General features: G+C 40.6%; 1 protein-coding gene across 7 annotated transcripts in view; it reads right to left on the bottom strand.

The window, feature by feature from the left end:
• The window catches only part of GABRB2 (gamma-aminobutyric acid type A receptor subunit beta2), a 106,521-nt gene that overhangs the window by 43,621 nt on the left and 35,677 nt on the right, over nt 1-27,223 (bottom strand). For all 7 annotated transcript variants that reach the window (XM_083430859.1, XM_083430863.1, XM_083430861.1 and 4 more), the window contains exon 6: nt 13,129-13,211. In XM_083430859.1, the coding sequence (XP_083286985.1) occupies nt 13,129-13,211 (83 nt within the window). The remainder of the gene's footprint in view (nt 1-13,128; nt 13,212-27,223) is intronic.

Here is a 27,223-nt window from a genome sequence, read left to right as displayed (position 1 = left end):
TGAGCATTACCAGCTGAGGATGGACTGTCTGAATGTGAGGCAATTCTCAAAAAATTAAAATACTATTTTGTTTTTTATTCTTGTCATGTTTCAGGATAAATATTCATAGAATCATAGAATCATAGAATCATAGAATCATAGAGTTGGAAGAGACCACAAGGGTCATCGAGTCCAACCCCCTGCCAAGCAGGAAACACCATCAGAGCACTCCTGACATATGGTTGTCAAGCCTCTGCTTAAAGACCTCCAAAGAAGGAGACTCCACCACACTCCTTGGCAGCAAATTCCACTGTCGAACAGCTCTTACTGTCAGGAAGTTCTTCCTAATGTTTAGGTGGAATCTTCTTTCTTGTAGTTTGTATCCATTGCTCCGTGTCCGCTTCTCTGGAGCAGCAGAAAACAACCTTTCTCCCTCCTCTATGTGACATCCTTTTATATATTTGAACATGGCTATCATATCACCCCTTAACCTCCTCTTCTCCAGGCTAAACATGCCCAGCTCCCTTAGCCGATCCTCATAAGGCATTGTTTCCAGTTATTCATTTTGAGATAGCCCAGCCTTTCATCCTCCAAAGGACTGGAAGAAGCAGAGCTGTTAATTCACAACAGCAAAAAAGTTAACAGTCTTTGCCATAGCAATTTGGAAAGACAGTATGTGCCAAGTTTATATTCCCATGATACTGCACCATATGCATTTTGTAATTTCTGAAAGCTTGTAAAGTTTCCTACTGAAGTAGTCGTGTTACAACTTGCATGCCAATATGCTCTAGCAAACTTGCAATGGCATTTTCTCACATCAGTTACCATAGTTTAGGCTGATAGGAAATGACAACTGCATCCCCTAGCATTGCTAAAAGTTAGATGAAGCCTTGGCTGAATTCTCTTAAAGGAACTGCTGTTGTTGTCAGACATAAACTAACTCATCACTCCAGATTTCATAGATCTAAGGCATGGAAAATGAGAATATTTCTAATGGCAGAATGCAGCTACATTTTCATGATTCATACAGACTTTGAACATGCTGTATTTGCAATACAAACAAAATACTGATTGAAAAGGACAAAAGTAACTTTGGATGGCACAATGTGTTCATTCTGTGCAAATGTCATTCCAATCTAATAAATATAAGATTCCATGTGGTTTAGTGTTTCATTATATTATTTCATAATCTTCCATCTAATGAAACATTGCCTTCCTTTACACTATCGGGGTCTCTTAACGATCCAGCACTTTGAGTTGGCTCATGCAGTGCAAATCTCCCACATGTTTGTCACTGGAGAACGCGAGGCCACAACTGGGAGGTGCTCATAGGTTAGTGCTCCCACCCAGGGGCCAACTAAGCAGTTGCAATGACCTGTGCTATTATGTCATCTTACAAATTGCAGTAGATGCATGGACAACGTCATGTAGGTGCACTGATTAATAGAGAATACCACCTTTGTAAGAGCCTAATTGTGAAACCCTGCAGACTCCCTAAGTAGCTTCTCTGAGCCTTCCCTGAACTAACATTCTGCTACCTTCATTGATTTTGACACTCCCATTCCAAGGACCAACCGAAGTGGTGCAGCACATGACACCCCCTCTCCAAATTAAGATATTATTATTATTATTATTATTATTATTAACCACCCATATTATTATTTTTTTAAAAAACCCATAAGACATTAAAAAATGTCCCAATACAGGGCTGCCTTCAGATGTCTTCTAAAAGTCAGATAGTTGTTTATTTCCTTGACATCTGATGGGAAGGTTTTCCACAGGGCAGGCGCCACTACCAAGGAGGTCCTCTGCCCAAGGCTGGTGTACTTATTTTTCAATCTGAGCCTGATAATCCCACATGTGCCTCTTTGGTCGCTGACAGTAAAAGTGCAATCATTATGGATCTGTAGCTTCTAGTGTGGTGTGCCAGCCATGACCTTGCCACTGCCCTGCCCCACTCCATCTAGCACCATCCAGGAAAGCTGCAGAGATGCCGGTGTTGGGAAAAGCAGCTCTGCACCACCATACAAGACACTACTGTTATGAACTAATTAGCTGCCCATTCAATACATCCAGAATCAGCTGCCCTCCCACTCTGTTTGACGGAATGGCCAGTGCTACCCATCCTCCTTCCCAGCTCCTCCACCTAGTCACGGTTCTCAAATGTTGAACGAAAATCCTCTTGATAGGGACCATAAGGACTAAACTAAGCATGACTGGCAAGATCTATGATTAAGATCTCCCAGCAATGTAATCATAATTTAAAAAATAGTAGCTGTAGCATGCCACCAATCAGATTAGCACTGTGGCACTGGAAATATTGTTCACCTGATAAAAATTATGCCCCTTAGCTGCTAGTATCTCTACAGAGCATATAGTATTTTGGGGGGTGGGGGACAATTTTATTCACAAAAACATCACCAGTGGGGTGGGGGAAGGGCTAAGAGCCCTCTTCACCAGCATTACAGTCCTAAGGCCATTCTCACCACAGCTGCTTTGTTCACTGATTTAACCATCTCCTAACCACAAGTTTTGTCTCCCATGTCATTGCAAAAACAAGATTATTATTTTTTTTAAAAAATGACTACTAATAGTATAATAACGCTTACAGTAGGTTAATCCAAACAATCTGTGATCAGATATTAGAGCCACAATGAGAGATGGTGAGAAAAGGATTATTTTTCTGCTTTTAAAATATATTTTTCTCCTGTTGCCCAAAGTAAGAAATTAGCCCATTTATGCAATTCTACTGGATGACAAAGTTACAGAAGTGGGAATTTGGACTGCAGCAATTTTAAGCTGAGCTGGCAGCACTTTCAACAAAAGAAAATACTATGATTAGCAGATTTCATTATTCCATACAAAAATAGCTGTTCAGTTCTAGCAGGTTTAAATTCTTGTTGCAGCTGTTATAACAACCGGACATCTTCAAAGCCTGAAATTCATCATTTTCCCATGCCAGGAGGTAGGGGTTATTTATACAGTCATTTACAAAGCTAAGTTATTGGTTCAGAAGCAATGTGTAATGAATGAGGCAACTCAGTTTTCCTAAAAGATTTTGCAGAAATACCTAAGGTACTCAGCCTCCCCGCTTCTCTAGAGGCAAAAAGTATAATAGGAATGAACAACACCTGTTCTAACCTAACATGAACTTGCATGTTTTCTAGTATGGGTCAAGACGGGAACATCTTATATGTTGTTTACTGGTCTGGATAATAAAGAATCATATATTTAGTTAAACAAAATGTCTTAGACACGTTGAATGCAATGATAGTGCTGTATTGCTTGGTGAATATGAGACAATGGAATATGAGACAAAGACCCACAAAAAAATTATCTTTCAGTGCAACTAAGGACATAAAGATTGACTAGTATTAGTTCTGAAATGCACCAGAAACTCCAGGCAGTACCTTTTGTGGGGGAAAGAACTGGAGAATGCCTCTACCAGCATGCATTCACTCTGGGATAATCCATTTGCCACTAGTGATGCCAATAAATCAAACTCCCAGTATATTTATTTTGAAACTTTTAAGTATGGATTTACTAACCCTGCTCCTAAACTGGACACAAAGGACAACCAATGCATTACTTAGATAATCTCAGAATTCCAACAAACACAGCTTATACTCATTAAGAATGATGCAGTTCTCCAATATATAAAGTTTGCTGTTTAATATTCTATCCAAGGCACACTAATTACACTTCCTCACTTTTTCTTAAAAGCAGATGTCATTTGCTAGATTTTTAGAGCAGATAATGAACAGCAATGAACATACACAGTGTCAAGAACTGCTGTCAGGAACGTTAGTAAATTTTTGATCTTATGGATACGTTCAGAGTAGACCCTAGTACCGTCGGTGAAGAGTTATTTGACAAATGAAACAAAGGCTACAATTAACTCTCTCCACGGTTTCACACAGTGAAAAATGAACAGGACTCCACATGCTTCTGTTCTTCAAAATGCAAACATGGGTATTGTTTTGTAAAATGTCTTATAGAGCAGCAAGATAACACATTACGTATCTATATATGTCTACAAGCAATAACAGAAATTTGGCATTCATGAGTGTTGCACAGCAGATCTAAAGTATCACATTTTAACCAGAAATCAATATGACAGAAATCAATACTCCTACTTTCCTGGAGCAAGCCCCACTAATCCCATTGACACTTTTTTCTGAGTAGGTGTGTATAGGATTACACTCAAAAGTAAGACCCAGTGAGCCTACTGAAATGTATTCCTAGGTAAGTGTTATAAGATTGCAATTTTGTTTTAAATCAAACAAAACAAAAACATTTCAAAAGACAAGGAAGGATAAAACTGAACAGCAGTAACAAAACTTTTTCCACTGAAGAATGGCTTTTTATGCTTCATACTGTACTTTTATTTAGATGTTTCTAATTACTCTGTAAGCCACCTTGAATCCTGGTTTAGGAAAAGGCAGGGATATTATAGAATCATGGAATCATAGAGTTGTAAGGGACCCAAGGGTCATCTAGTCCAACCCCCTGCAAAGCAGGAATCACATCTCCTCTCATTCTCCTCTTTTCCAAGCTAAACATACCCAGCTTCTTCAACTACTCCTCATAAGTCTTGGTTTCCAGACCCTTGACTATCTTGGTTGCTCTCCTCTGCACACGTTCCAGCTTGTCAACATCCTTCTTAAATTGTGGTGCCCAGAATTGGACACAGTATTCCGGATGTGGTTTGACAGTATTATTCCTATTATTATTATTATTAGTAGTAGTAGTAGTAGTAGTAGTACCTTAGTACATATATGTAAACACAACATATTTGCAGACAATGTTATGCAAGTCAGATATGTATAAACCTAATTGAAATAACTCTTCGCAATGAAGAAGAATCACAATATGCACGTTTTGTACTTTGTGATCTGAATTCCAGTACAAACTGCAGTTTGAAAAGCTGCTTTCTGAACATGTTAAAATGCTCACATTGTATACAGTCTTTTCATGCCACTGGACCAAGTTAGAATGCACATTGGAGAAACCACCATTTTTTGAAGACATGCCCCTCCTTCCCTTACAGCCTCCCTCAGTGTGGAAATGGCAAACATCTTTAGCAGAACCACGGTCATTCTCCTATATGCATTCTGAGGTGGTGCAGTCTTATGACAGAATTGCGACAACCACCACACGTTTGAAACACCTCTTATTTAAGCTTGTTCAATACCTTGGAAAGGATAGCCAAGGGGCTGTTTTTACTGAACAAGGATATCTATTTCTAGCAGAACAGGAAGTATTCTTCAACACAAGAAAATCATTTGAAAAAACATTTTTCTGCAGTCCCCTTGAGTGTGCAGAAAGCTGTAAAAAGAAGGGATCTGTCAAGAAAACCTTTAAACGAAATGAGATTGCATGTAATCTTATGTGTGGTATAAGAAAATGGGGGGGGGGGACCCTTAGCCTTTGATTCAAAATCTCTTTCATGTTCAACTGCTAGAGGAAAAGGTACTTCCCAGGGCAACTGCCATTCAGAGAATTTATCCATGCACATTTGCTCTCTATGTGCCACAAATTAATTTTATTATTCTCAAATTTATTTTTTTCAATGAAAGCTTTTTGTTTTATTTGAAAATGTATCTAGTCAAAACTATTTAGTGCGCTGTTTATTATCATCATTTCTGTGGCTATTATAAACTGTGAAACAAATTAGCCTTTCAGTGTGCATATGTGGCCGTGCATTTGCTTCTTCCTTCACTATTGTGAGCAATCAAATCAGGAAGTGTCCAATCAATCATGGTTCCCATTTTGTCTAATCTGGGAAATTATGCTTGCCAGCTTCAGAAAAAGTCAGTATATTAAACACAAGTTTGAAATTAGTTTTGTTAATAAAAGGTATGTGGCATGTGAACATACAGATTCTACTTTTAGCTGTCATGACAATCACCCATTGAAAGGCTTGCCCTTCATGGATTTGCCTAATTTTGTTTAAAATGCCAGCACTAAATTCAGTGCACAGTACATGTGTTGTATAAATATGTGCTTTTAATCGTTCTGAACATACAATCAGTTCCATTGTGTAATGAAGGTCTAGCATTATGACAAAAATAGTTTCTCTTTATTCACTACCTATATGGTTGCTAATCTGGTAGGTTTCTGTCATGCTTCCTCCTCCCCTAGTTAATTTGTTCCTAAGCTAGCCACCCAACCAACCAACCAACCAACCAAACACTAGTTTAGCCTTTTCTCATAGTGAGATACTCTATCTGGATGATCAGGGGGTCTCTAGTTGGCCATTTATTTATTTATTTATTTTTAAAATACTTTATTGACAATCTTATACAACAAATAAAGTATACATCTTCTTTTACTAGGTAAAGGTCAAGGGACCCCTGACCATTAGGTCCAGTTGTGACCAACTCTGGGGTTGTGGCGCTCATCTCGCTTTATTGGCCGAGGCAGCCGGCATACAGCTTCCAGGGCATGTGGCCAGCATGACTAAGCCACTTCTGGCGAACCAGAGCAGCACATGGAAACGCTGTTTACCTTCCCGCCGGAGCGGTACCTATTTATCTACTTGCACTTTGATGTGCTTTCGAACTGCTAGGTTGGCAGGAGCAGGGACCGAGCAACGGGAGCTCACCTCATTGCGGGGATTCAAACCGCTGACCTTCTGATCGGCAAGTCCTAGGCTCTGTGGTTTAACCCACAGCGCCACCCACGTCCCTCTTTTACTAGACATGAGTATAAATCTTATAAATGAAGCAACAACCATATACAAGTAATACTCCATGCGTTAACAAACAAAAAACTTTCTTATTCCTTTTAGTGAATTTTCCATTATGGTTCCAATCTCTCTTCTTTTATGGGGGGTGGGGGGGGGGTGGATGGACCTTATCTGCTGACTTTAGGCTTTTTTTTATCTAGGTCACTTTTCAGCTATTGCTTGAATTTATTCTGTCCTAATACCTCTCTGGGGAGGCGGGTGGCGCTGTGGGTTAAAGCCTCAGTGCCTAGGGCTTGCCGATCGAAAGGTCGGCGGTTCAAATCCCCGCGGCGGGGTGCGCTCCCGCTGTTCGGTCCCAGCGCCTGCCAACCTAGCAGTTCGAAAGCACTCTCGGGTGCAAGTAGATAAATAGGGACCGCTTACTAACGGGAAGGTAAACGGCGTTTCCGTGTGCGGCTCTGGCTCGCCAGAGCAGCGATGTCATGCTGGCCACGTGACCCGGAAGTGTCTTCGGACAGCGCTGGCCCTTGGCCTCTTTGAGTGAGATGGGCGCACAACCCTAGAGTCTGTCAAGACTGGCCCGTACGGGCAGGGGTACCTTTACCTTTAATACCTCTCTGTGCTGTGCTCCATCACATCTAGCTTTAAGTTTTCATATTTAGCTGCTTTCTCCAGCCCAGTTTGTTCCTTTCTTTCACATTTCAGCTGCTGTTTTAACTTCCTTACTCAAATCCTGGCAACTGACCTTTTGTTCCCCTTGGATTGTGATTTTGGATTACTTTTCTGGTAAATAATTATTGGCTCCATCATGATTTGCCATCCTTTAGAGCAGGGACAAAAAACCTGTAGCCCTCTCAGAGCAAACCATACTGGGCCTGAGAGTCAGGATGTGACTAAAATACATGATGACTATTTACATTTGTTGTGGGAGCAGATGTGCACCCCTGAAAAATACCCTACTGTACCAGGCGAGGAGACCACAGAACTCAAGACCATGCTGAATAACTAAGGAATGACTAATACCAAGATAAACGAAACCTAAACCCCTGAAAATAACCTAGCGTAACTGATTTTAAAGATTGTGTTGAGACCATTTTTAGTGTGCTGTGCACCCTAAAGGAAAGCACATAATCTATGGCAGAAAGCAAAAAATTGCCTAATCCCATGTTTTCAGAAGGTAAAAGTGCTTGAAAATGTTAGTAGTTGAATTTTTTTGTTGTTGTTATGCTGGTTTTTCTGTTGCTAAAAATACATTGTTATAGCTTCCGAGAATGATCTGCCATTTTTAAAACAAACAAACAAACAAACAAACAAACAAACAAACAAACAGCAACACACCCTTACACCTTATCCAGGATACTTTGTGAGCAGAGTAACTTTGTGAGCAATAGAAGCTGACAGGAGCCAATGAAGCTGACAGGCTTATAACTGTGTGTAAGCTGCATGGTACCTGTAACAACTGTATTATTCTTTCATGGCCACCTATGGTTTGATAATATATTTCTTTTTTAAAGTGACAGAAAAAGAGGGAGAGAATAAAAATTCTACCACTAGTCCAGTGTCAGCAAATGCACAATACAGGTTGAGTAGTCTGTGAAATTGTGGGGCTGTGTCATGGAAGTTACTCCTACAAGGGTTAATGAAATGAATGACAAGTCTGAAATGTAGAACTGCCACAGTCCAGAGCTGCTGGCCAAGGCATGTGTCTGTGTGACACCATATCTTAGAACGAACTAGCAAGGTCACCAGCAAGTGAAGGCTACTAGCTTGCGTCAGGGTAGTTTGGAAATTATGGAGAAAGAAAACCACACCATGTGAACACGCCCCTTACAAAAAGGACTGCAGCACAATTTCCTCAATACCCTTTAAAAACTGCACCCTGCTGTCTCCATGGCAAGTCTTTACCACAGAGAGATTAAAGGATGCTGAAAATAAACAAATAATATCTGACCAATTTTCCTTGTGATATGCAGTTCCTACGTTTAAATGGTGGGAAGCCTTTTTTTAAAAGAAAAACTTCACTTATCACAGCAGGTATTTCTTGACTGCAAACAGTCATATTGCACAAAAGTAGTATGCGTGCGAGGGGGGGGGGGATAAAGGAATCCTAGGAAATAGACTACAAGCAAAAATAAGCAAACCATTTAAAACTTTGTGGTAATTCTGAACAATGCAGTAGTCATAACTCACCCAAAGGGGAATTAAAGTTGAGTATCGCAATTCTGAAAATTCAAAATATTCCAGAAAAATCCTATTGGCCTTACAAGAAAACAGAAAGACACTCACCAAGGTGGGTAAGGGGCTTCTGAAAAGATGTGTGTCCCTCATGAAGCAATAACATGGTGGTTGTAAAGAATATAGAGGATTAATGGTGCTTTAATTACCGTAAGTACTATAATGGGGATGAGACAAAGATGACTCGGAGACAGAACTCTTCATTACATAGATCACAGCATTGTGACACACAGGAAGAAGAAATTAACTGTTATCCTCAAAATCATCATCACATCACTGAAATCAATGGTATGAGTGGGACATGATTAGCTGAACGTTTCCAAAATTATTTTAAATAATTTTCTGGTTGTATCTGCAAGCTACACACCATAGCTTTTACATATGGATGGTGTCATCTGAAAACCAGTATCCAGCAATTCCTGGGTTTCTTTGTTTTATTTATTTATACATTTAATGAGAGAAACCGGTGTTCTGTGAACTGCAGAAAAACATCTGTTTGCCTCTGGCACAGAGGCTCATTTGTTAACACACAGCTAATATTGGAACACAGAAAAAAAAAGTTGGTGGAAAGGGAAAAGTCAGATAACGTAGACATAGATTTTGTCCACTTAATAAAATAAAAAAGGAGGGAAAGACCAATGCATGCACTACAATATATTTTTCTGGGAGTACATGTCCCAAGGCTCTGCAGTCAGGACTGAGTTATATAATAATGAAAAGAAAAGTGGTGAAGGACATAGGCAAGATTGCAGAGAAGACCGGGAGCCCGAAGGCATGGGAACCAGGGATATTAAAACAACAACAACATTCATGTAAGCAGGCTTTCCCTCTTCCACTGTCCTCAACCCACTTACACCCCCTCCAGAAAAATTGTTCCTGGGATAGTACAGGGAGTGAAATTAAGATGGAGGAAGCAGTTGGTATAAACTGGGTCCTCCTTATGTGAAAGGAGGAGGAAAGTGAAACCAATCCATTTGGCAGGAATTGGTGCAAGGCTGCAATGGAAGAAAGGAGGAAACGATGGATAAGGGCACCCAGGGACTAGGAAGATTTGTAAGAAGCCCAAAAATTTGCTCAGCAACAGAAGATGGTGGGGAGGGTAGTGGAGTTGCCCTGCAGGTTGGGGATGGGCAAGGTAGTGGCAAGGTTGAGGGAGCTCTGGGTTGGTGACAGCACCATCCAGCCGCATCCAAGGAAGTGTTATGTCACTGGGAGGCTGATTTGTTATTCCCTAGTGTGGGTGGTGCTGTGGTCTAAACCACAGAACCTAGGGCTTGCTGATCAGAAGGTCAGAGGATTGAATCCCCATGACGGGGTGAGCTCCCGTTGCTCAGTTCCTGCTCCTGCCAACCTAGCAGTTCGAAAGCACGTCATAGTGCAAGTAAATAAATAGGTATTGCTCCAGTGGGAAGGTAAAAGGCATTTCCGTGTGGTGCTCTGGTTCGCCAGAAGCGGCTTAGGCATGCTGGCCACATGACCCGGAAGTTGTACGCCGGCTCCCTCAGCCAGTAAAGCGAGATGAGCGCCGCAACCCCAGAGTCGTTTGCGACTGGACCTAACGGTCAGGGGTCCCTTTACCTTTACATTTTAACATTAGGATACATGACTCAATAAGAGGCTGGCTAAAGATCCTGGCTTGTTAGGAAGCAGTAAGCCATGCTCTGGGTTTGGATGTAATAGAGACATGCTACTCATGCAGAATAAATGATGATAAGCCAGCAACCCTGGCTTACCATGATGTGCAAATTTCATTTCTACTGTATATCTAAGCCAACAATCTGAAGGATCTGAAAGCAAGGACAAATCTGCATAAGCACTCTTGCTTTTCCTTAATTTAAACATTTTCCTATGCTGTGAATTCTGATCCCACCTTCAGATTACCTTGTTCTAGTATGCCTATATTGTTATAAGCAACTGGCACTAATTTTTATTTAAAATAAATGGCTTGTTCTACACTTACCCAACCAAACCATTCATCCATATACCTGCCCGCACACTTCTTCCCAGGTGTAACCTTGGAATAAACTACAGGAATAATATCCCTCTATACTTTCCTTCTAACTAATTGTAGAATTTACTTAATTTATTTCTTCTGTACTGTAGTGCCATTTTTGTACCTTCAAGTGCCGTTTCAGTTGTTTTCCATATATCCTAAATGTGCTTTGCAGAAAGCATTTTGAGGGCTGCCTTATGACCTAATTCACCTACACAGAAAATATTGCACTCCCTTTACACACATATACTTAGCACCAGACTAAATGAAATGTAAGGCATTCCATCCTGCTGATACTATATAAAAAAGCACAAAGCTGGCAATATGTCTTATAAATTGTGCTAGTACTTTCTCAGACAGATATAAGTGGAAGGAAAATTTGCCTTCCCATAGTATTTCATGTTGCTGTTACTAATTCTGGGTCATTATTGCTGAACTGGAAACAACCGCAGAATATTGAGAAATCCAGGTCATAGGGAGGAATTCAACATCATGCTATTTTGATCGTTCCATCAGCTCCAGTGTTTCTGCTTGCCAGATGGAGCAAGCACCCTCTTCTCCTCCCTGCACATTGGTCTGGGGGAATCTTCTGATCCTCCAAAGTGGATTGGGGGAGGAGACACACAGGGAGAGGAGAGAGGAGGGAAGTCCCATTGCACTAGTGGGAGCCCTTGGGTTGGCTTCTGGTAGTTCACCAGGTTATATGAATCTGGGCCACAGTTTCCACTAATATAATTCAATGGTTTGGTTTTTCTCTGTTTGCTAACAATCCACCATTGCTAGTTATATATCACACACACATAATTAATCATACATGTATAGTCAATAAGCAAAGGCAGCAATTATTAATTATCCTTAAATATTACAAGTAAAATACTGAAAAATGCATTAGGTAGGTTAAACATCAAAGTTTGGTTTCATGGCAGGATTCAGCATCGTTTGGCCAATTAAAAATAATAATAATGGAGGGACTCATCAATTCAGTGCCACACGGAACCATGACATCACAGCTCATTAACAAACCACGAAGGAGTGCTTAGAATGCAGAAGGAAGGGTTGGAATTGAAGCAATAGTGGATGGGCATAAACTGTCAGCTATGTATTAAGGCCTAAACAACACCCACCCACCCACCTACAATTAAGGTCACACAGCACTAGGGATGCGTGAATCTGTCAATTTCAGAATCTCGCAGTTTATCATTTTCCCAATCAATAGGTGATTGATATCACCTGTATTGATTGGAAAAATGGGAAACTGAGAGATTCTGAGATTGACAGATATATATATATAAAATTCATCAGCATTATATGCTACTTTCTCCTAATATACACATTTCTTTATTGTATGCAATTTTGCCTTGTACAAACATTTGTGTTTGTGATTTTCATTAATATATGTGTTTTTATGCCATTTTGTATGCACTGCATGGCTGCGGAATTGCACTACAAAATTTGGATAAGTGTGAATTTTGAAGGGTGGCCGTATTTCACTTCACTTCTTCTTTCAAAAAGTGCAAATCATGTAAGATTACATTTAAATGCAAATTGAAATGGAATCCATCCCAGTTCCTCTCCAGCACCTTATCCTCCTGCATGAGTGCTTCAACAAACACACCCAATCAACTGAATATGTCAACTAACTTGCTGCACACAATGCTTACTTATAAAGTTATCATCAATGTTTTATGTTCTTGTGCAGAAAATGCAGAATTTGCAATATAAACACTGGGGGGAGGAATCAAACATATGAATCAGTACAAAGAGGCAGGAAATAATAATTAAAGTAAATACACATGATAAAGCAATCACGTTTGCACTGGGAAGCCTAATTACAGTGGTGCATACACCATCTACTTTAATGACCAATCTAAACCCTTCATTTAAAAAACCTGAAACAAATAGCAATCCTGTTCAGCAGCAGAAAAGGATAAGGAATTGATAGTAATCCTCATGCTCCTCGCATGAACTCCAAAAGACATTTGAGTGAGACTTTAAAAGCTGAAAATTGTCCATCAAACACACAAAATAAGTTCCTCTAATCCTTGTGCCACAAATTACTAATCCATCTGGAGAGCTAAATTTGTTTTGTGTGTTTACAAGGATCTAAATGTCATCCGACACACAGACAACTAGGTTAGTAGCATGTGGGTGCAGGGGCAAACATTAAACGTCTGAATCAGTTTGAGTACGTAGGATTTACAAAAAATAAAAATAAAAATAATGTACTTACAGCTCTCTATCTCCAGTGTGCAGTTTTGTTCATCCAGGGGGTATCTTCGTAGATCCATCATACATGCAGCTGTTGTTGTAATTCTAGGAAAAAGCACATACAAAAGCTATTTTTGTGGATTTTGTTCAATCTGCTTGATATATAGACAGATTCTCAAGTTCCAAGAAAAGTCAAGAAAACAATCCATATTTGCAAGGAAACAATCAATATTTTTGCCTGATTTTCGAACAAGCTGAATGCCATTTATATTGCTTTATGAGGCATTAGTCTTTTTTAGTCATGATTTCACTTCCAGTGGTCATAAGCCAGTAGTGGGTGGGTCATAGGCAAAAAGTGGGAGGAGCACTTACCTTACCTTTGTACAATAGCTATGAAAAAGAAATAGGTTTCTACATGCACGCACACACCCTTCTATCCTCAATCCAGGTAAACAAAAGGCATCATCACAGTTAAATGACACATTCTAGCCTGGCAAAAACACTTGGGGAGGGAATGCAGTATGGTAAGTGAGAGGTATGGTCTGGGGAGGAAGTCTGGATGAAAAGTAGTCCCTGCTAAGTGCAGATAATTATAGGACATCACCACAACTGGCCACCATCCCCAAAAATGGTCACACAACTTGTGGTTGTGTGAATCACTCTTTAGGCTTATGAATCTCAGATGAATTAAAAACCCAACAAGCAAGTTTTCTGGAACCAGTTCCTCTCACATAGTGGGACAAAGAATGAGGGAGTACATTGAGACAGAGCTTTTTGTACAGCACCATCTCAGAAGAGCATGATGTCTCGTGTATCCTGCAGTCTGCTGGAAAGATGCAGAACTGTTTGTGACTAATATTTCTTGCTAGTTCTGCCAGGGAAAAGGAAAGGAGTAGTGAGAGTGAGTAACTCTTCTGTGAAACCCATCATGAAGTTGTGTAGCCCTTCAGCCTTGAAACGCCACAGCCAACCAAATCTATAGAGAAATTACGTGTGTGTTTTTTTTTTGGGGGGGGCTTTTATCTCTCACAGAAGCCATGGCTCTACCACCTCCCCCCCCCTTTCCTTAAAGACTTCAGCTTTGGTCTGAGATATTGAATTTTAATAGAAAATTCTAATAATTGTATTTTTCTTCACAAACACAGCTTTCCTTACTCACACCTAATAGGGTGTCGGCTTCCCCACTTCCACACAAAAGGGTATATAAACTTATGACAAACATTCTGAGAAGATTTTCTGAGAAAACTTGTCCACAAAATATGTAGAGTAAGGTAAGTATTTAAAGTTCCTAGTTTCCTACCCACCGCACCCAGCAGAAAACAGGTATGCAATCAGAGGACAGATTTGAGTTCCTCATTAGCAATCTTCAGTATAGAATTATTTTCTGCACCTGATTTCATACTTTTATTAAAACCCTTATCAGAAGTCTCCCATGTGCAATGACTAAGCTCTGGTGACTCTCGTGTCTGAAATAGTTACAAAAGCTGTGCACTTGTAGCTCTGCCCAATGTTCACTTCTGCTTCTTGGAAGCATGCCTGCTTTGTGACAGTTGGAAAGGCTGGCAGCAGACCCAGTTATAATATATGGAAATCTGAGGACAAAACTGCCTTGTGATTAATTTCTCTCCTGCACGGAGAGATCAGCTTTGAAGAAAAATGGTTATGGCTTTTAGCAACAGTATTTTCTTCTTTTCTTTTAATTTGCTGCCTGTTGTGAAATTCAGGATAATTCTGTTTCCAGGTCCCTTGTGGAAAAAATAAAATAAATTCAAAGCTTCCCTTCTACTTGGGCATTAAGATGAAGTGGGGCATTTTAAGAAACCTTGAACTATAGTGACATAATCCCCGCTCCCCAACATGTGAACTTTTCAACAGATTTGGGACTTGAAAGTACTTGGTCTAGCTTGTGGGGTGGAAAAAAATACTGCCACAATCTGCTATTCTTCTGCTTTGCTTTGTTTTGCTTCTGGACTTTTTCAATCCAGGTGAATGAAAAAGCTTGTGCCCATGGATGAAATAAAGGAAAAAAGGGATGCTGATATGATGTTTCACACCATATCTCTTGGTTCACGGTTGGAGAAGGGAATTACAGTCTGCAAGCTCAGATGTTAACAGCAATGATCAGAATCTTATTGACCATGAGAATCATGTGATACCAGAAATCCAATATACTGTCCTTGCCTGCTCTATGAGCGCCCAAGTGGAGCAGGGCCTATGAGGCACAGTGAGGCAACCACCTCAGGCAACAGAGCCCACTTGGGGCAACAGACCCCAAGGTCAATCTTTCTTTCGCTTTGCCTTGTTCCTGATGTAGATCTTCCCTGATCCCTTCTTCCCTGGCAGGGAGGAGGGGCGCCATTTTGGAGTCCATCTTAGGTGCCAAAATGTCTTGGGCCAGCACTGATGTGGTGTAATACAGCATCATTGCACTCTACGTATACAGTGGTACCTCGGGTTACAGACGCTTCAGGTTACAGACTCTGCTAACCCAGAAATAGTGCTTCAGGTTAAGAACTTTGCTTCAGGATGAGAACAGAAATCATGCTCCGGCGACGTGGCAGCAGCAGGAGGCCCCATTAGTTAAAGTGGTGCTTCAGGTTAAGTACAGTTTCAGGTTAAGAACAGACCTCTGGAATGAATTAAATACTTAACCTGAGGTACCACTGTAGAATCAAACTGGGGAGACCTAAGTTCAAATCTCTACTCAGCCATGATGTTCACTGGTTGAATTTGAGCTAGTTTGTTTATCTCAGCTTAAACTATACAATAAGCAGAACCTAGGAAGGGCATTGCTTGTAGCTGCCTGTGTCTACCTCTTAAGAACTGTAGGAACTGTAGTTCACCCCTCACACTGCTATGATTTCCAGCACCCTCAACAAACTACATTCACAGGATTCTTTAGGGGAAGCCGTGTGCTCTAAATAGATGGTGTGTATGCAAACTTCTTCTTCACCTTGTGCCTTGTTTCATCAGCCTTCTGCATTTTTAATGCTCACATCCACTTTTACTATCTCTTTCTGCTAGATTGTATTGGCCTACATACAACTATTATCGACTTTAATCTCAAGAAAATAAATGTTAGATGGGATCGTTTTACTCATCCATCAAATTAGATTACTGCTATTTTAAGCACCCTGCCAGCAAATGGTGCTCCTCAGTACAATTTGTTCACAGAATTAATTAAATAAGTTACTTAATTTTTTAAAATCAAAAACTAGGCAGGCCTGTTTCATAAAGTTTTTAATGTTTTATTTATGCTGTGAGCCACCCAGAGTGGCCGGGGAAACCCAGCCAGATGGACGGGGTATAAATAATAAACACATTATTATTATTATTATTATTATTATTATTATTATTTCCAAACTTTCATGACCCTCTTTTTTGTTTTGTCTTACAAATAAAATAAAAATGAAATTGAAACCAAAAGGCATTTGGGCTAATGCAAAAATTGTATGCCATCTTCAGTCTGTCCTGCTACATAAATACAGCACAAACCAGCATCTAAGTGGTCACTTCATCATCAGGTTTAAGCTTAAAATCTTTAACCTCACAATAAGCACTCAGGTGACTGGCATATTTCACTGTGACTCGTCATTGAAACAAAAGGTCTTCTAAGCTAGACAGCTGTAGAATCACAATTTGTAGTCTATGTAGGAGGATTGCTGTGATTCTATGATTCTATAACTCACAGAATGCCACAGTACAAAGCAGAGCATTTGGCCATAACACAGAGGAAAGCTGAGAAACAGACACATAATTGAGTTAAGAATACAGTCTATCACTTGAGTGATTTTAATAACAAATACAGCTATAGTTATTGGGTCATTAGATGTGTCTGGTGTAGGAGTTGATGGCCCTATGTCAAAACCAGAAAAATGTAGCTAGACTAGGAGACGGCTCATATGTTTAAAGAAATGGCTGAATAAATCTGAGTGATGTGCATGCTTCTTCTTTTCCTACACAAAGAGCTATGTGAAATCAGGACTAACTGTTTGGGCCAGCTCATCTGCTATTAGTTACCTACCTACCTACCTAACTACCTATGTATCAAAATTATATCCTGCCCTCCTTCCCAAAGGAGCCCAGGGCAACAAACGTATCTGTAATAAAAGCACAAAGTGTGTGTGTGTGTGTGCGCGCGCGCGCACGCTCATACACACACACATATACATTTTAAAACTGTTTAGAAATCTAAAAAAACCCCATGAAACACAATAAGACATGTCTGAATAGGCCTGCCAAAAGATCTTTTCAGAAACCTAAAATGTTTCCTGATGCCTTCAGGAAGTTCCAAAATACAGGTGTTGCCACGCTATAGGGAAGCACAGAATTGACACTGAACAACATTTGTAGAAGTGCAAGTTCTGCAGATTGAAGTGATCAAGTAGACTTAAAGTAAACTCTGCACAAAAATTCTACAGAAAAAAACCCTGTACAAAATGCATTTTATTAGTTCGAGATCTCATTAAACAGCTGCCACTACATCTCCCTTTAATATTTTTTTAAGTCTGTTTTGATAAGGATAGCACCTTGATGTGGAAATCACTTAGTATACATTACCCTCCTTAAAGCATCACCACCATTAATTTAATAACATTCTAATTTTACTTTAATTTTCCCCCACTACTTAATTCAGTACTGAAGTCCATAAAAAAACCTCTCATGCTTTCACTTGAATTGGAAAATGCCTCCACTATCCACTATCCATTCCATAGTTCTTTCTATCTTCCTTACCGCTAGGACACTGCACATTGTCCCAGCAATCTTGTAGATAACAGATTTAGATTGTATTGAAAATCAGATGAACAGATGAAGCTTAGAGGAAATTAAATGAGGTGAAACAGGCAAGAAGTGAACAGATGAGACAGATGAAATCTCTCACTCTGTTAGCAAATAAATATACAAAAATTGCAAACAGAACATTTAACATAACTAATGCAATTTTGCAGGGTGGAAATCCTTATTTTTTTAAGGCAGAGAAAGAAAGATGGTTGAAAAAAATAATGACATCTTAAGCATGGGGACATTCCTAACATTTCAATTTCCTGCATATTTTGTGGCTGTATATGTCTTCTTTCTATCGCATTTGTTCATAGTAAAAATAATTGCCGAGGAAAGTGTTGGGGACTAGGGATATGAACACTATTTATGAAAAAAAAATTATAAAAAAAATTACAATGACTTATACACATTGGCCGGAATGTGCAATTCATTCTGGGACAGACCATCTTAAGGAGAGGCCACACTGGGAATAATACAAAGCCATTTGGATTTCTTTATTTTAGATAGGTTGGAGAGAAAAGGATGACAGAAGTGGAAAACTGCAGCAGCATCCTGAATACAGTTTCAAATTCAAAACAACGTAGCTAATCCAGGGACACCTGCATCAAATCAAGAAGAGGGCATACTATGTGAGAAATAATGCCTGAAGGGTTGAGAATGGCAACAGAGATTCTAGGCTGCCAAATCTGAGTCTTGGAGAGCTGGAAAACTTGCCATTCTGCTTGGACAGAAAGGGACATGAACACAGCCTGGGAAAACAGATAGTGCCCACCTCAGCTCTTACCCAAATAAATTATAACCCACAGTGCTATTTTTTCTAGAAAAAGAGGTGCTGGACCTCACAATGAATGCCTCCATTGTTAGAATGGCATTGGTGTCCACCTGAGAGGTGCTGGAACTGAGTTCCAGTGAGAGCCAGTGTGGTGTAGTGGTTAAGAGCGGTGGACTTGTAATCTGGTGAACCAGGTTTGATTCCCTGCTCCTCCACATGCAGCTGCTGGGTGACCTTGGGCTAGTCACACTTCTTTGAAGTCTCTCAGCCTCACTCACCTCACAGAGTGTTTGTTGTGGGGAAGGAAGGGAAAGGAGAATGTTAGCCGCTTTGAGACTCCTTAGGGTAGTGATAAGGTAAAGGTAAAGGTACCCCTGCCCGTACGGGCCAGTCTTGACAGACTCTAGGGTTGTGCACCCATCTCACTCAAGAGGCCAGGGGCCAGCACTGTCCGGAGACACTTCTGGGTCACGTGGGTAGTGATAAAGCGGGATATCAAATCCAAACTCTTCTTCTGCTGCTGCTGCTGCTGAAAAAATGTCCTGCTTACCCAAATACTTGCCTCTTACCCAAAGAAATCCTAATGCCTCACTAAAATTAGCAACATACAACTTGAATGGCTACAGGAAAGCAGTGTCCTCTGTGCCCTTTAGAGATTGCTCCAAAATGCTGCCACTGGAAGATGTGGAATTGCATGGTTCCTGAGTGACCTTTGTACATTTATTGATGTTTGCTGTACTGTGTTTTTTAAGAAAGCACTCCTATAAAATAGTATAAACTGTATTTTATAGGAGTGCTTTCTTAAAAAGCACAGTACAGTGGTACCTCGGGTTAAGTACTTAATTCGTTCTGGAGTTCCGTTCTTAACCTGAAACTGTTCTTAACCTGAAGCACCACTGCTACTGGTTCAGAGTTCAACAGATGGACAACACTAGGTTACCAAAAAAATGCCTGACTGAGCTCGCGAATGGATTACCCCTTAAAAACTGGGTACATCATTCTGCCCAACTGATGGGCAAATATGACCTCTCAGGGATCCGGGCTCAAAGAACTTCCCCTACATTCTCAGAATAATATTTTTAAAAGGGCCACAAGGGCAGTGGCTACTAAAAACTACTTAAACTCCATGTACCTATCCACATGCGCCCCATTATATTTTAAACTTAGAGAGGCCCATGAACATACGTTTTCAATGAACTGACTTTTGTACAACTCCGGAAAGCTGTTACAGAGTTACGATTAAATACAATAAACTCTTCTTATAGAGATGAGAGACATACCAGTAAATGAACATGTTTGTATTAGGGGATGCCCTGAATTAGAGGACCTTACGCATTATATCTTACGTTGCCCCTTATATAATGAAGCAAGAGAATGGTTTTTGACACCTATAATGACAAGGTCCCCTGGCCAGAATCCTTCTGACATGATTCTTTATCTCCTCGCAGACATAGATAAGCATATGACCTGGCGTGCAGCACTTTTTGCAACTGCCGGCAGGAAAATTAGAAAAAAATTATATAACCGAGATAGCTATCAACTGTAAAGGAGATGAATTTAATTGAACCCATCTACACCAAGCCGTATTTTTCTCACTAAACTTTGTACATAATTGTCTATTGTATTATTTAATATTACTTTTAATATATTAGTGGCCCTGTGGTGATTTTAGCTTATAAATTTTATTGTCTAATGTTTCAATTTGTATATTAATTTGTATACTAATCTTTGTGCAGATTAGGTCATGTTTTGACAATGTAAATGTTTTAAGTTTTTGTATCAAACTAGTATATATTTTATTGAATGACATTGTATACACTGTAGCAATCTTTGGCTATAAGCAATAAACTTGACTGACTGACTGACTATTTATGCATTGATAAAACTAACTCCAAGATCCAAATACTGAAATGGCTGCTTGGACTATACATGGGGATTGTATATTGAGACACTGGGGAGATAATGATGCAATGAAAGAATCCAAGAAAAAGATCATTTTTAAAGGATAGAGCTTATCAAAAGAAGCCTACAGCGCTGACTAAATCCTCTATTTTCTGAATTGACTTTGTGAGAGAATGTTCTGTGGCACTGGCTACATGACGTAAGGACTTTCTAAGCTGTGCTAATGTGGCTTCCCAACCTGGAGTGAATGGAGGCTTTAGCTCTTGTTTTTTAAAAATGGTTATGTGTATGTAGTTAATCTCATTCCCACTTTATTATTATTTTATTTAAAAAATAAGTAAGGCTACAAAAGCCTCAACATAGAAGTATTCCTATTTTTCCATACACATCATTAAGTGTAATTTTGTAGTTCAATTATTTATGTTTTAATGCTATCCCATTTTGAAATTGCAGAACAATCTGCTTCCAAGAAATCCACACACCATATAACTGAATAGGAACATTTATAGCTTTTCAGCTGAGTGCACAGCTCATTGAAATTCTAACAATAAAACCCAAAAGGAAACCAAACGCTCCACTCTTTTGAAACCTGGCCAGTTCCCCCACTTTGCTACTTAACTAAAGAAATATGAATGCCTCTCTAAAATTAGAAACATATATACAATTATTTCCCTCTTAACCAAGAGGTTTCATCATACCCCACTCTATCCACAGTATGCATCCCTCTCTTTTAGCAACCTTAACTTTCCATCCAACCGTCCCTTCTACCCTCTTAACTATTTGACTAGCTAATCCTACCAGGTGGCCATGTTTATAGAATTCCATTCCTCATCCAACTTTTTCAATCAAGCTCGAATTTTCCAAAAGATTCCACCCCCCCATCCCCTAAGAAAAAGGCCATGTGCAAAATTTTCTCTGAGCCATCCCATTATTTTTTGTGGCAGCCACCATTTCCTTCTACATTGCCTCAGAATAACACTACATTCTGTCCAACGTTTTCAAGCCCCAAACCGGGACCATGTGTCTTCTGGGACATACTCCCAGGTGAGTCATGTGACCCATGCCCCTTGCTCTCACCCCCAAAAGTGGTGGTGGGGGGAGACCTTGCATGGCTTTGATAAAAGTGCTTATTTGGTGCAAGAGCACAGCATGAGAGATGACAGCACCCAAAATGGCCACTGTGTGTGTGGGGGAATAGGACCTTTTTTTCCTGGGGCGCTTGGGAGGTATGTCACTTTGGGCAGGATGAGATTCATCCTTAGAAGCCCTGCACAAAGGCTCCTGCTTGCAGACTGGAGCTTCCCTCCTCCCTGCTTCAAAGTTGGCTTGGGGGGGGGTGCAGGAAAACTCCCAGACAAACAGCGGGCAGGCAGGGGAAGGAGATCATTTTGTCAGGCTAGCCAAAATGCTTGCCCTGACAGAACAATTGCCTGAGTGCAATCTTAAGTTCATCCCTAGGTCTGGGAAACTGCGGAAAATACAAAACAGAGGCCAGCCGTCAACACCACAGCTACTGCAGAAGCAGCAAAAGAAAAGAAAAACGTGGGGAAGAATAATAAAGCTGTGCTACTGCCACTGCTCATGATGATTCCCAACTGTGAAAAACTGTTGGAGAATTTCTCTTCCCTATGGAAAAATTCAGTCACATTGTCCTCCAGTCCCTCAGTCGCAAATAAAGTGCAGAATGCCGAGAAGCCTTCTGCTCACAGTTTTACTGTCAACAAACCCCAAAGTGAGACATCGCAGCAAAATGAAAGAAATAAAATAAACCCAAAGACAGGAGCATGAGAGCTGCCAAGTCATGATACAGAGGACAGTGACAGGTATAGTCCCTGCATCCACCTGGGGGGCAGAGCCCACAGAAAATGCTGTTTATTTAAGTCTGTGAGCCACAAGCCTTCTGCCACTAAGCACATATAGTACTAAACCCTCAAGATCATGACACAATCCAGAATACAAACAAAAGCCACTTACATGCCGAGCAGATAATTCACGTAATCAAGCCACACTCAGGCTTTTAAGGGTCAACAAAGCTGCAGCCCCTGCCCTACATCATATTTATTATTTTAGGGCTACTGCTGTTTTTATAGTTTTTATGGATTTATGTTTTACGTTAGAAGTTAATATTTATCATTGTCTTAAGTTTTGAATGTAAGCTTACATAAAAAAAAAAGAATTGCAAAGGAGGAGTAGAATTTTAAAAAGAAGCATTCAAGGAATTAAGAATCTAGAAAACACTGACCTATTTTAGAGATACAGAACAGCAAGGCAATGCATTTACCCTTCCCAATCCTGTCTCTTATGCGCACAGGCAGGGTTCATATAGCTACTATAACATTATTGAATTTATATACCACCCTATACCCATACAACCACACTTCTCTCTCTCTCTCTCCCCTAGCTTAAAAATACTAACTTTAAACTATTTTCAATGGTGCTTGTGAGCGTACACTGACTCTAAGCCCTCCAGCAGGCAACACCTTCACTGCCCTTCCACCTGCTGATGCTTTTGCACAAGCTGCCGCTAAGGCTCTTCATCACCTGCACTTCCCTACCAGCACTTTTCCCTACCAGCTGCCTTTCTTTAGCCACCCTAATGCATGGAGATAATATTCTTAAGCGTTTCACAAAGCTGTCCACAAAATACCTTGCCAAAGACTCCTAAGTAAGCTTAGCAGTCATGGAATAAAAGCAGAGGTTATCTTGTGGAGCAGGAACTAGTTAAACAGCAGGAAGCTGAGAGAAGGAATAAAAGGCAATTTTTGTGCTAGGGATCATTAGGAAAGGAATTGAAAGCAAAACTGCCAATGTCACAATGCCATTATACAAATCTGCGGTGCAACCACATTTGGACTAGTGTGTATGGTTTTGGTCGCCCCACCTCAAAAAGGATATTGCTGAGTTGGAAAAGGTTCAGAAAATGATCGAGGGGAAGGAGAAACTGCCCTTTGAAGAAAGGCTACATAACTTGGGGCTTTTTAATTCAGAGAAGAGGTGAGTCAAAGGCAACAGGATAGAAGTGTCCAAAATTTTGCATGGCATGGTGAAAGTGAAGAGAAGCATTTCTACCTCTCTCATAGCACAGGAACACAAAGTGCTTGGTGTTTTGGGGGTCCCCCCCCATTTTCTCTTCCTTTGGTCTCAGTAGGAGGGAGAACAAGTACTCAAACCCAAGGGGTAGCGTACTTAACCCCCCTCATCCAGGGGTCCGTTGGGGTAACCGGATCAAAAGCCTCCCTCAATCTACTCCAGTGCACCCTCTCTTCTTCCCCCTGCTGTGCAGAAATGCTAAATCAGATTTTCCATAGCTCATAGGAGAAGAATGAGTGTTCATATATTTGCAGTGTAATCCCACACATCTACTCAGAAGTTAGACTGACTGAGTTCAATGGGGCTGAGACTCAACACAGTATGTACAGGATTGCAACCTTATTCTTTCAAGGTATAGGAAGGCCACAACCTGAGTGCTAGAAGGCTATACCTATTACAAGCCCTGAGAACATAAACTGTTTTTCAAACAATAGTTTCTAGTGGCTAGTGCCAGAATCAGGCAATTCTAGCATCTAGCATCTAGTCTGTTTTAATGCTTTTTTTTTTTTTTTTACAGTGGATGTAGTTCTTTTCCTTCTGGTTTGATTTTTTGACATCTCCCTCTGGCCCTGTAGCATCTGTTCATACAGATGGCACATTCCAGCAAAGTCAAAGAAACTGGTGTCCCAACATTCCAATATATTATGCTATGCTTGTATGGGCATGTTGCAAAATACTGGGGAAAGGAAGCCATTTCAACTTTCTCAGGAAAATTAAAGAAGAAATCCAAATACAGAAAACTGATACTGTAGCTATATGCCTAGCTACCCATCCCACCCGTTTCCTCCCGGTGGCCTTTTGTAACTAACATTAGAACAACAAGACTATCTTGCAAAGGGGCTTCAATTGGTTAGCCTCAAAGCCAAGCCTTTTGTGACTTTCATCCATATTGGGAGTCTTCAGACTGCCTCTAAGCTTCAGTTAGACTCCCTGCCAAGGAGAAATCTGCAAGAAGACTTCTCCAGGTTTTGTCTCTTTGTAGACAGAGCTGGTATAGTTGGGCAAATAATAATAATAATAAATTTTATTTATACCCCGCCCTGCCCAGCCAAAGCTGGGCTCAGGGCGGCTAACAACAATCAAAACAATCCAACATTCTAAAAACTTTTCACCATAAAATCAATCAAAAACAAATTGATGGCAACCAGCAAGCAAGACCCTGTGCAGATTGCCAGAGGAGGGGGTCAGGCTGCGCCCTGACCAAAGGCCTGGTGGAACAGCTCTGTCTTACAGGCCCTGCGGAAAGATGTCAAGTCCCGCAGGGCCCTAGTCTCTTGTGACAGAGCGTTCCACCAGATTGGAGCCACAGCCGAGAAAGCCCTGGCTCTAGTTGAGGCCAGCCTAACCTCTCTGATTAATCTAAATGATTAAAAACGCAAGCTGATCTTCCCATTCTACGCTTGGCATTATCATAAATATATAATATGGTCTTTGAACTTTTCAAATAGAAGGACATTGGTAGCAGAAGCTCACACAAGGACTTCTGCTAGCACAAATGGGTTCCCCCCTTGTCCCCATTGCAATTGACTTGTGGGTGTTGTGAGAAGCCCCATAACAGCACAAGGGGGGCGGCGGGGGGAGGAGAAGTGGGATTGTTGTACCCAGCAAGCTGAAAAGCTTCTGCTTTACAGAATAATTGCTATAGCAGTAAGTTGAATTCCTCCCAGTATAAATACTAAGAGCAGAATTCTAAGCTTGCTTTCTTAGCTGTCAGACCTGCTGCGTTTAATGGGACTTGGAATGCTTCAAGACAGGTGTTTCTTGTGGGATGGGTGCTCCTCATGCATGACTTTTTTCTTTTTCTTTTTTTGCGGTATCCATACAACATTGTTGGTACAAAAATGCCAGCCCGTATTCCACCCCCACACTTACACTTTATAAGAAATAAATTAAGTAAGTTTTTTTAAAAAAGAGGAAGTCCTGTGGCCAACAACACATTTGCATTATTAAGCCCCCATATGGAAGTACCCTAATTCTCAAGCAACCGTGTTCGTAGTTGGAGCCTAAGTGTTATGATTTTCTCCCAAATATGGAATCCCACCAGGATGCAATCTGGTTTTAAAGTTTCAGGAGACACTAATCGTCACATAAAGTAGCAATCAGTTCTCTAATGTTCTTGCATAAAGTTAGTCATCCCTCCTCCTTGATCACACATATTTGCCTCCTGCTGCCTTTAAAAAGGTGGGTTAGAAAACAGATTCCTGGTTTTCTTCTTCTTCAAACTCTATAAGACAAACCATAGAATGCCCACAGAAGCTCAGTTTCCAAAAACCCACTAGAACTTCATGGGTGTCAAATGTTGACTCATCATTTAAAACATGCCATAACACCATGGAAGCAATAATAGGCTTGCTCTTCTGAAACATTTCACATCACACAGAAGTGAGCATCCTTCTCTCTTTTCTCCAAGGGGACAAGTTTTTGTATGTAGGCAGTAAAGTTTGAGAGTTTAAAATTAGCGCATTTTATGACAGAACTAAGGATTCCGCAGCAAACAACAGTCTGGGAATCCAGGCTGTTGTTTCTCTGCAGTAAAGGATTTTTAGGGAACAAGCAGCATCTGGGTGGAAATGCTGAGCTGTTTCCCATCTTTTGTATGACCCCCCAATGTCACGTTGTTCCCAGTCAGGGTTCTGAAATAGAAAACAGCAGGTGAGGAGAGGGTTAAGCATTCTACTTCTTGCCACGTCTTCTCTACAAATCTCTATTCCCCACTCGTAACTTGCTTTACAATAAAAAAGCAAAAACTGAGATCTTAGGGCTGATCCTGATTTCTGTTGTTTAGTGGATCTGTTCTTGTTCACTTTTAATTTCCCTACCTGGAACCATCTCCAGAAAACCCGTGTTTCTTTGTCCACTCTTGGGTAGTGCTTAGCTTGATTTTTCTGAGTGTATCTGTCTTGCTCCACCACCATCTGTGCTTGCCAGGACTCAGAGGGACTGTTCCTAAGAGGGGTGGTTAAGGGTGTTCTAGGTTGTCAGGACTCCTTTTAGCTCCTCCCCCCATGTTTTTAAGAGGAGCCCTTAAGGGCACTGTGGGCTTTTGAGTCATTGGTACTTCCTCTTCCCTCTCCCTTCTCTGAAGACACTGGGTCCTTTTATTTTTTAGAGGACCAGGTTTGTGATTATGCAGAGATGTGATAAAATGAGAACAGAGGTATGAGCTGATTTATTTATTTTTTGACGGGGTCATTTGGAAAAGGAGGGGGGGGGGGAAACCAGGCAATAATAACTGGAAGCATGCAGTTCAACCTTTTGGAACTCTAATAAAAACTGGGAGGGGGACAGGTGCATGGAAAGAAAGGGAGAAGAGGAGACTGCCTCACCTCTAGATACAGGAGAAGCAAAGTATAGGTGGGCCCTTAGATTTTAAAAACAACACTTGACAGCTCTGAAATATTCTACCACAGCTGTAATTATGATGGCCTTCCAACTTCATCATCTTTATACTGATCTTTATATCAGTTGCCACAAATATACTTTATTTTGATGTGGATATAGGCTGTTTGGAAAACTCACTTGCAACTCGAAAAGGTCAAAAATTAAAAGATGGTAAGGTGGTGTCTCATGT

This window comes from Podarcis tiliguerta (assembly GCF_965153285.1).
Source record: "Podarcis tiliguerta genome assembly, chromosome: 2".
Lineage (NCBI taxonomy): Eukaryota > Metazoa > Chordata > Lepidosauria > Squamata > Lacertidae > Podarcis > Podarcis tiliguerta.
The sequence above is the reverse complement of the archived record's forward strand: the minus strand, read 5'-3'. Positions and strand labels throughout refer to the sequence as shown.